This window comes from Nicotiana tabacum, chromosome 10 (assembly GCF_000715075.1).
Source record: "Nicotiana tabacum cultivar K326 chromosome 10, ASM71507v2, whole genome shotgun sequence".
NCBI classification, from domain to species: Eukaryota; Viridiplantae; Streptophyta; class Magnoliopsida; order Solanales; family Solanaceae; genus Nicotiana; species Nicotiana tabacum.
In genome coordinates this window covers 38070379-38081232 of record NC_134089.1, presented here as the reverse complement: position 1 = coordinate 38081232, position 10854 = coordinate 38070379, and the positions used below count along the sequence as shown (strand labels likewise).

The 10854-nt window shown below is 37.9% G+C and overlaps 1 protein-coding gene across 1 annotated transcript; it reads left to right on the top strand.

The window, feature by feature from the left end:
- The first annotated feature begins 1218 nt into the window (after positions 1-1218).
- LOC107800992 (uncharacterized) lies at positions 1219-1982 on the top strand. The gene is made up of 2 exons (XM_016624256.1): positions 1219-1485; positions 1614-1982. The coding sequence occupies exons 1-2, from the start codon at positions 1219-1221 to the stop codon at positions 1980-1982; spliced, it is 636 nt and encodes a 211-aa protein (XP_016479742.1).
- The last annotated feature ends 8872 nt before the right edge of the window (positions 1983-10854 follow it).

Genomic DNA, 10854 nt, shown 5'->3' with positions numbered 1-10854 from the left:
AAAATTTGAACCAATTAGAAGAGCAACCTCAATCCTCTAAAAGACAAAGGCAAGGAATAGATCTTGATTCTTTACCGACTGATCCAAAGGAGAGAATACCCACTAGAGATTATCATCCAAATGAGCGTGATGAGATTAGAAGAGAATATCTCTGAAGAGGTCCTTACCAACCCCGATATCATAAGTTTCCTCAAAGAGATTTTTCGAGCTTAAAGCGCAGTTTCAATCCTAAATGGTTTGATGAATATGATAATTGGTTGGAGTACAATGTGATAGAAAATGGAGCTTATTTTTTGTATTGTTACTTGTTTCAAGATGAAGCATTCATCAAGGTGGAGGTGATGTATTTTCAAGTTTAGGATTTAAGAGTTGACAAAAAAAGAAGAGATTCGATATGCATATTGGTAAGTCGAGCAGTATTCATAATCATGCAAAAAGGAAATGTGAAGATTTATTAAAACAAAAAAGAGTCAATTCAAACTTCATTTGATAGGCAATCCAGTCAAACCAAGCTCGAATACACAATTCGCTTAAAGGCTTCAATTGAGGTTGTGAGGCTCCTATTAAATCAAGGAATGACATTCTGTGGACATCGTGAAGATGAATCATCATTAAACAAGGGTAACGTTCTTGAGATTCTTTCATGGTATGCAGAGAAGTGCGATAAAATCCGTGATCTTGTGTTGAAAAAGGCTCCAAAGAATGATCAGTTGACCTCTCATAAAATTCAAAAAAATATTATCATTGCATGTAAAATTGAAACACTTAAAGCAATTATGGACGATCTAAATGGAGACCTTTTTGCATTGCTAATTGATGAATCATGTGATGTATCACACAAATAGCAATTAGCTATTGTCTTGTGATATGTTAATAGATGTGGATCTGTGGTGGAGCATTTTACTAGGATCGTTCATGTTCGTAATACTAGTGCTTTATGTTTAAAGAAAGCAATTGTTGATTACCTTGCTCAACATTCTTTAAGTTTATCTTATGTGTGTGGACAATGTTATGATGGAGCAAGCAACATGCAAGAGGATTTACACGGCCTCAAAACTTTGATTCAATAAGAAAGTAAATCCGTTTATTCCATTCATTATTTTGCACACCAACTTCCATTGACTCTTATTGGCGGTATCTAAAAAGTGTCTTGAAGTGGGAGAAGTTGTATTGTTCGTTTCTAATGTATTGAATATAGTGGGAGGCTCTTTTAAACATATGGATGATCTTCGAGAATCTCAAGCAGAAAAAGTTCAAGAGGCATTAGACATGGGTGAACTTGAAACTGGTAGGGGTTTGAATCAAGAACTTGGTCTTGCCAGAGTTGTCGATACTCGTTGGAGTTCACACTACAAATCTTTTAAGAACTTTATTTCTATGTTTGGCTCAATTATTGATGTTCTTGATACTATCATTGTTGATGCCCGGAATTTAGAAGAAAGAGCTAAGGCAAAGGGATATCTTAGCACTTGTCAAACATTTGAGGTTACTTTCATGTTGCACCTAATGAGAGATGTTTTGGAGATCACAAATGAGCTTAATACGTCCTTACAAAAAAAAAGGAGCAAGATATTGCAAATGCTATTCTACTTGTTTAAGTGAAAAAGAAACAGTTGCAAAATCTAAGAGAAGAAAAATGGGATTCACTTATTGATAAGGTGTCTACATTTTGTGTCAAGTATAATATTTTGATACCAAACTTTGATGACTTCTATGTTTACTCTGGAAGATCTCGACGTAAAGTTGTTGATTATACTGTTTTACATCACTATCGTGTTGATATATTTTTTAAGATTATTGATTGGCAAGTTCAAGAACTCAATGCTCGTTTTAATGAGGTGACAACGAACTTGCTTGTTGGAGTAGCTTGCTTAAATCCAGTTGATTCATTTTCCAGTTTTGACATAAATAAAATATTGATGATGGCTGAATTGTATCCTGGCGATTTTGATGAGAATATAATGGTTACGCTCAAGAATTAACTTGAAACTTATATTGTTGATGTTCGTGATGTTGATGAAAGGTTCTCCAAATCTACAAGGACTTGTTGATATTTCTGACACACTAGTTAAAACAAAGAAGTATTTGAATTATCCATTTTGTTTCACCTTGTGAAATTTGCTTTGCTTCTACCAGTTGCCACTGCTATAGTTGAAAGAACTTTCTCGGCGATGAAGTTGATCAAGAGTGAATTGCGGAACTGAATGAATGACGAATTCATGAGCTGTTATTTGGTACCTTATGTAGAAAGAAAAATATTTAACACCATTTTTGATGAGACTATTATGAATACGCTTCAAGAAATGAGAACTCGTAGAGAACATTTCTAATAATATATTTTATTCATATATAGTTTTTGTTGACCTCTTTGTATATTTATTTCTTTGCATTTTGAACCCGCTTGATAAAAATTTTGGGTCTGCCACTGGTCCTAACCGACCTTCTATCTAAAATTAAATATACACCATTGTTACAAGTACATGAGAAAATTTTGTGCACTTTTCTCAAAGTATTTTGGCACATTAATCTGTTCGCGATAGTTTTCGTTAAAGACAAGGACAAGTACTAGAAAATTTACTAATGACCAACTATAATATTCTAAGGGATTGTTAATTATGGGATAAACAAAAATATCCTATGGGCTGATATCCCATGAGATTAACTATCCCCGAATAGGTAAACTATCGTTTTAATATAAAATTATATTGGCATTAGTTAATAGCACAATCAAACATGGGAATAAATACAATCCAAATTTTATTCCGATATTAATATCCTTATCCCGGTAATTACACGACCCCTAAAGTAAAGGATAATATTAAGATATTTCATGCAAGAATGATATTGCTAACATAACATATAGATATATTGGTATTTTATAACATTGTCAAAGTCACTTTTTTCCTTCTCTTTTTCGTCCCCCCCCCCCCCCCACACACACACACACACCAAAAAAAACCCATTTTAGATCAATGAGCACCAAGTAATAGTGATTTCTGAACTATTGAAAAGAAAAATAAGGAAACAAGCTAAGTTGATGAACTGGTTTATTCAACATTTTTATTGATAAGAGATTGTAGGTATTAGTTAAATTAGTCGAGGTGCACATGAAATAATTGTAACGACCCGACCGATCGTTTTGAACTTTTGCACTTTGCTCGCCAGTTCCCAGGCATGACTAGCCCCGTGTGATGTATTATGGCTTATGTAAATCATCAGTTTTGGTTTTCAGGGTAATCGGAATGAATTTGGAAGAACAATTCTCAGTTTGAAGCTTAAAATTTGAAAGGTTTGACCAAGTATTAACTTATTATTATATGATATCGAATTGTAATTTTTACGATTTGGTTAGCTTTGTTAGGTGATTTGGGACTTAGGAGCGTGATCGGAATGTATTTTGGAGATCCGTGGAAGGTTTAGGCTTGAATTGACGAAATTGAAAATTTGGCATTTTTCGGTTGGTAGTGAAAATTTTGATATTAGGGTCAGAATAAAATTTCGAAAATTGGAGTACGTCTGTTGTGCCATTTGTGATGTGTGTGTAAAATTTCAGGTCATTCGGACGAGGTTTGATAGACTTTTTGATCAAAAGCAGAATTTAGAAGTTTTGAAATTCTTAGGCTTGAATCCGAGGGTGATTTGATGTTTTGATGTTGTTTTTAGCGTTCCGAAGGTTGGAACAAGTTTGAATGAGGTTATGGGATGTGTTGGCATATTTGGTTGAGGTCCCGAGGTCCTCAGGTGTGTTTCAGGTGGTTAACATATCAATTTTTGAACTTTGGACTTGGCAGATTTGTTGGTGTTTTTTGTTGCAGAAAACTCTTCTTCGCGTTCGCGATAGGCCCTCGCGTTCGCTAAGGATTGTTGAGTGAGGTTGCAGGTCTGTTCTTCGCGTTCGTGATGCAGGTCCCGCATTCGCGAAGGTTCAGGTGATCAAGTTACGCGTTCGTGACCAGGATATTGCGTTCGCGTAAGGTCGAGTTGTGTGGTCTTCGCGTTCGAGATAGGGCCTCGCGTTCGCTAAGGGTTGTTGAGTGAGGCTGCAGGTCTGTTCTTCGCGTTCGCGATGCAGGTCCCGTGTCCGCGAAGGTTCAGAAGATCAAGTTACGCGTTCGTGACCAGGATATCGCGTTCACGTAGGGTCGAGCTGTGTGGTCTTCGCGCTCGCAGGTGGGCCCTCGCGTTCGCGAAGGAGAGAATTTTGGTCAGAGAAGCTTTGTGCTTCGCGAACGCGAGGGTGCTGCCGCGTTCGCGATGAAGAAAATATCTGGGCAGTCAGATTATATTTTAAAAATCGAGGGTTTAAGTCCAATATCAGAAAAAACCATTAGAGAGCTCGGGAGAAGGTGAAATTTGAGGATATTTTCAGTGGAATAATTGTGGTAAGTATTCTTCATTCATATTTGGTTTAATTCCATGATTTAGTCTTGAATTTCATCATTTAATTTGAGAAATTAAAGTGGAAATTGGGAAAAATGGAAGAAAAGTTTGAGAATTCTTTTGGGGATTTGAATGGGCAATTGAGGTCGTATTTTGATGAATTTGTTATGGGTAGACTCGTGAGAGAATAAGGATTCTAGTTTTGTGGTTTTTATCGAATTTTCGAGACGTGGGCCTGGGGGTCAGGTTTGGCCAAATTCGGGGCTCCTGGTGTAAATTGGTTATTTTCGAGTGGGCTTTGTTCCCTTGGAATATTTTGATGGTATGAACCTGTTTTTGGTTAGATTTGGAGCATTCGGAGGCCGAGTCGAGAGGTAAAAGCATCGCGGGCTAGAGTTTGGACCGGATTGAGGTCAGTAATGATTGTAAATGTTTGTCCGGAGGGTATGAAACCCCAGATTTTACATCATTGTGCTGCTTTGAGGTGACGCGCACGCTAGATGACGAGCGTGGGGTCATGCACCGTTGGGGATTGTGACTTAGTCCGTCCCGTATGACTGTTAAACTGCATATTTGATTGAAAGCCATTCGATATTATTGTGTTTTGGAAAGTATTATCATGTTTTGGGCTGAATGCCATATTTGGGCCTCGTGCCAACTGTTTTGGACCCTTAAGGGATTTTTACTACTATTCCTCACTGTTTTGACTTCATATTTGTACTCAATCATGTTGTATACTACTGTTTTCATAACTCAACCGTATTTACTCTGTTTTGACATTTTAAATGATATTTTGGGTTGAGCATCATGTTTTACTGTGCCCGAGTGGCTTGAGAGATTTCTGACTAAGTGAGGTCGAGGGCCTGTGTTGTGAGGATATTATGAGATCGGGATGCGCGCCGCAGCAGTGTGTACTGATTCATGATTTTGAGGCCGAGGGCCTGATTTGTTATGCCATGAGGTGGCTTATTATGAGGCCGAGGGCCTGTTTGATTATGCCACGAGATGACTTGTTATTGCGCTTGGACGAGCCCCTCTAGGAGTCTGTACACCCCCATTGAGCGCGGGTACCCAGTGTGAGTGATATGATGTAGCCCGAGGGGTTGTTGTTGTTTCATATTGTTGTCCGAGGGGATGTTCTTGATCCATGTTTTGCCCGAGGGGCAGTTCTTGATTCATGGTATGCCCGAGGGGCTTATTGCGAGTGATTGTGAGGTAGCCCGAGGGGCTTTCTGTTGATATTATGCCCGAGGGCGGTTTATGGTACATGTTTTGCCCGAGGGGCTGTTTACGTTCTATCATTTTTACTCATTGTTTTAATCACTCGTTTGAAACTATTAAAAGTTGTTTTAAAAGGTTTTTTTTACTGAAACTGAGCTTGATTTATGAAGTAAATGATTTCTGTACTGTTTTGGAGATGTACTGCATTTGCTGTAGCGTTATGACGTGGTTTACGTGTTTTCTTACTGCTCAGCTTTCATTTACTTTTATTTCTTACTGAGTTGGTGTATTCACATTACTTCCTGCACCTTGTATGCAGATTCAGGTATTTTTGAATCCGGTAGCAGGTGTTGATTGCTCAGTGGCAGAATCATCGGAGTTAGCAAGGTAGTTGGCGACGTTCGCAGCCTTGCTCTTCTCCCTCTTATCTTCCTTAGATTGTTTTTAGTATATTTTTAGACTCTTCGTTGTATTCAGACCTTAGTATCTGCTTGTGACACCATGATGTCGGGCTTGTGTATTTATTCTGCACTGTTTATTTAGACTTACATTATGAGATATTTGATTAATTAAAGGCTTAAAAATGACTGTTATTGATTAAATAGTTAATTCGGGAGTTGTGTTGGCTGGTCTAGTTTCACGATAGGCGTCATCACCACCATATCGGTTTTGGGATCGTGACAATAATCCGAACAACGCTATTGCAAAAAAAAAAAAAAAAAAAAAAAAGAGACAACAAGTTAGAAATGGACCGGGAGAAGCTTGCTAGTGAAGAGATTACAACTGTGACCACTTCACTTTTTGTCTCTCGTCTTTGGAAATTAAATCATGTTCGGAATACGCTTCTGATTCTTTGTAACATAGTAATAATAATTAAAATATTATCAAAACAATATCTTTTCCTCAAAAGCTTCACTAGCGAATCCTTAGCAAAAAAGTGAGAAAGTAGATTTTCACCATTATAAATTCATAAAAAGTTTATAAAGAATACTGAAAAGTGATATCAAAGCTTTTCATCGTGCTAGAAACCAATAGGGAGTTCGGAACCAAAATGTTGTTCTTTTGGACAAGCAACATCTTAATAGGTGTAAAAAAAAAGATGACATTTTTATATATAGCGCCCAAATACTGGGCGCTATACATTAACGTTAACTGTGTCGTTAATGTATAGCGCTCAGTATTTGGGCGCTATATATAAAAAGCTGACACTAACAGGTATAGCGCCCAAAAACCCGGCGCTATACATATTTTTTAAAAATCGAGTCGTCTTCCTCAAGACGACGATTCTGCTTCTTCTTCCTCAATATTTTACATATTCTTCTTCTTGGTGCCCCACTCTCATACTCGCTGCCCCACCATCTTAAAAAAAAAAAAATTTGGGTCCCTCGTCACATAAAAGGTGAAGAACGTAGGTCCCACATTCGAATAGAGCTTCGTATTATTGTTGATTCACACTTCCGGAGTCAAAATTTCAATCTATTTGCTTTCCGAAAATTCTAAATCGAGGTATTTCGGTTTATTTTAAGTTGAAACTTTTATAATAATGCATATTATTTGATTTGTATGTGTTCTATTTCGGTTTGTGTTTTTTTTTTTCGAAACTAGTATGTTAAATTTAACCGAATTTAATATTAGTGTTTTATAAAAAAATATATATTTGTCCAATAAATTTGTTTGTTAATATCCTGATTTATATATATGTGTTTTCATGCCGTTTTGTGTTTTATTTGCAATTAAATTTATTTGTTGTTTATGTTTAGTTTAGATTTTTTTTAGCGTAGTAAAATCTAGACCTTTTTCGCGTAGTAAAATGTAGATCCTTTTAGCGTAGTAAAATTTAGAGCCTTGTAGCGTAATAATGTGTAGTATTTTAGCTTAGAATTCCTTTTGTTTAAGTTTCTTATATTGGTAGTTGAAAATGCAAACTTTGTACAATTAAGTTAATAATTGTATCAACACACATAATTACTAATGTTAATTTGGTGCCACTGAGCCTTAAAATATCGAGCCCGGAACCCATAGGTGTATATATATATATATATATATATATATATATATATATATAATTTGTACAATTAAGTTATTAAAAAATATGAATTTAAATTATAAAACAAACACATAATTATTAATGATAGTTTGGTGCCATTGGGCCTCAAAATATCGAGCCCGGAACCCATGGGTATATATATATATATAATTTGTACAATTAGGTTATTAAAAATATGAATTTAAATTATAAAACAAACACATAATTATTAATGATAGTTTGGTGCCACTAGGCCTCAAAATATCGAGCCCGGAACTCATAGGTATATATATAATTTGTACAATTAAGTTATTAAAAAATATGAATTTAAATTATAAAACAAACACATAATTATTAATGATAGTTTGGTGCTACTGGGATTCAAATATCGAGCCTGGAACCCATAAGTATAATTTTTGTATAACGCTAAAAATTGTGTATCTCAAAAAATTAATATTTAATATACATAATAAAATACAATTAATGTTGTTTTAATTTACAGTTGACGACATAGACGCGACTATACATCCCGGCCCTCGGATGTTGGATCTATTAGCCCTACAGCCCTAACATAGATCCGAGTATATATGGGACGGACAGTTGCTTACACAGACTTTCCGGGTCAGGAGAGTGGATCTATTGTGGGAGTTTTTGAGTCATAGAGTTCTACATCCACGCGTGGTCCATTACCTGGAGGAGATGGGATTATATAGGATTATTAGGATTGGCCAGATACAACTAGATTGGGCTTTTGATCACGACCTTGATTGAGCGGTGGCGACCAGAGACGCACACTTTCCATCTGCCCATCGGCGAGGCCACCATCACACTCCAGGACGCTGAGATTTTATATGGCATGTCCCCGATTATTATGGATAGCGGTGCGAACTTCAAAAACACCTCTTTCGTTATCATACTGCAAAAATAAATGCCAATGTGCTCGCCGTCTGTATTTCTCAAATCTCTGCATCGGCACTGGCATAAATTCAACACCCCTTTCCATCAATTTCGTTGGACTGCAGACCATTCAACAAATCTTTCCGCCATCTGCTTGAACGACATCCGCACCATGGCTGTGACGGGCAATCCTCTTGCCGACTTCAATAACCCGTTGAAGGACTCTGACACGTTTGTAGCAAGAATTCCCCATCATCTGCCACCATCCGCATGCAAAGTCCACTTTTCCGGGTGATGTCGCATTAACCAACAATAGGCTGCCTCGTCTTCTTGCCTGATAGAATCCATATGCCTCCGGAATTTATGTTGGTGGTGGTCTGTTGCTTCCATCCACATCAAATCATGTAGATCCTTGTTGGGATGTGCCTTCTGGAAATTGGCCTTAAAGTGCCTCACACAGTAACGGTGGTATGCATAAGGTTCTTGCCATGCAGGCAAGTTCTCCACAGAACTTAATATACCACCGTGCCGATCAGATATTAGACAAATACCTGAACGCTGTTTGACAACGTGCTCTTTCAGGTGGTTCAAAAACAGCATCCACGTCTTTGTGCTTTCATTGGCACAAACAGCAAAAGCTAGAGGAAATATCTGTCCATTAGCATCCACTGCCACGGCTATCAATAGCTTGATATCGTACTTTCCATAGACATGAGTTCCGTCTATGGATATTACAGACCGGCAATGCGAAAAACCATCAATTGCTGGCTTAAACGCCCAGAACACGTAATTGAATATGTATTCTAGTGTTCCCGGACTCCGCTCAAGCTTCCATTCAACAACTGTCCCGGGGTTAAAGTGTTGCAGTGTGGCCATGTACTTTGGCAGAGATGCAAATGACTTATCCCAATTACCGTAGACAATTTCAAACGCTCGTTTGCGCCCGAGAAATGCCTTTCTTTTCGTAATGGTATGGCCATATTCCTGGTGGACTGATGTAATGCACTCTTTGATTTTATACCTTATGGACGCTTCGAGGTGCGGAATAAGTACAAGAGAAATCAAGTCAATATCCAAGTTGAAGTGATTCTCGTTGAATGTGTCCATTTCGCATGTGTGGGTGGGAATGTATTTACCCACTTTTCGCATACCTGTCTTCTTCTTGGTCGCACGTAACATCCAATTACATGGCCAAAACCACCTGCGGAAAACAGCCTTGTATACCATCGGACTTGACTCCCATACCTGCATCTCACGACACTCTTTTACGTTGTGCATTTTAGAAGCCCTACTTACGCGCGCTTTATCAGGAAAAAGCATCCCCTTTGCAAGCACCGTTGGTCTAGACTCATCCCATATTGCTGTCCGGATTTCATCAAAATCCCTTGTGAGAGCTTCCACATTCGGCATTGTTGGCAAGTTATCAATGTAAGGAATCTCCCTTGAATGAAACGGCACTTCGAACTCGTACACTCTTCGTCTAAGGGGTCTCTCTTCAAATCAGGTCCTTCCTCCTCATCCTGCTCATCACCATCCTCACGAGAAAAGGGTGTCTCGTCTCCGTATTCATCGGCATTGTTATCGTAATCACTGTTCTGTTCCTTACTCTATGCATCTGCCAGATCCCGATGTAATACGTCGTTTTCGGGAAATTGAGTGAGTACGGATGGTTCAACTTGCTTGTTTTCACTGCACAACCAACAAAAATATAAGCTACTGAATTAATAAATGCTTTCCATATGGCTATCTCACTTCACTTACAAGTCGTAATGTGATAAAATTCCATGATGGACGTTTTCAATTAGGTGATGACTACCGGGTGGGCCACTTGTAAAATTCATATCCGGTCGGTACCCCCTATTAAATATATGAGCGTTAATACAAATTCAATACACCAAAAATATACATAGTTAACACAAATGAAAATTGAAGTTTACCACTCGTCTTGTGAATTATGGAAAGCATGGTATAAATTATTTTCTCGCTGCTCATTCGCCGGCAGTAATAAGTTTAAATCAAGGAAAACTCTTTCATCCGGAACCTGTCCGGCAAAAACTGCTCCAGAATAACCACCCGATGACTGAGGGTTATCTCTACTACGCACAACCTCGTTTTTTGGAAGGTCTTCGACCTTCACGTACATCTCCAACATTGTGATTACAAGAAATTACCGGCATTCATCCGGAGTCCTCAGAAAATCACTCAAAGTTTCATCATCGTCGATGTTAAACTCCGAGTAAAAAGCAACCCCTTGCGGAGTGACGGAATACGAATATCTTCTGGTTATTTTAAGTATCACGGAACGTTTTCTCACACTCATTTTTTTGCAT

Excerpts from the sequence above, each read along its gene's own strand:
- LOC107800992 (XM_016624256.1), top strand. The coding sequence starts at position 1,219 with ATGGATGATCTTCGAGAATCTCAAGCAGAAAAAGTTCAAGAGGCATTA. Across the intron at positions 1,486-1,613 it reads GCACTTGTCAAACATTTGAG|TTGCAAAATCTAAGAGAAGA; the intron begins GTTACTTTCATG and ends AAAAAGAAACAG.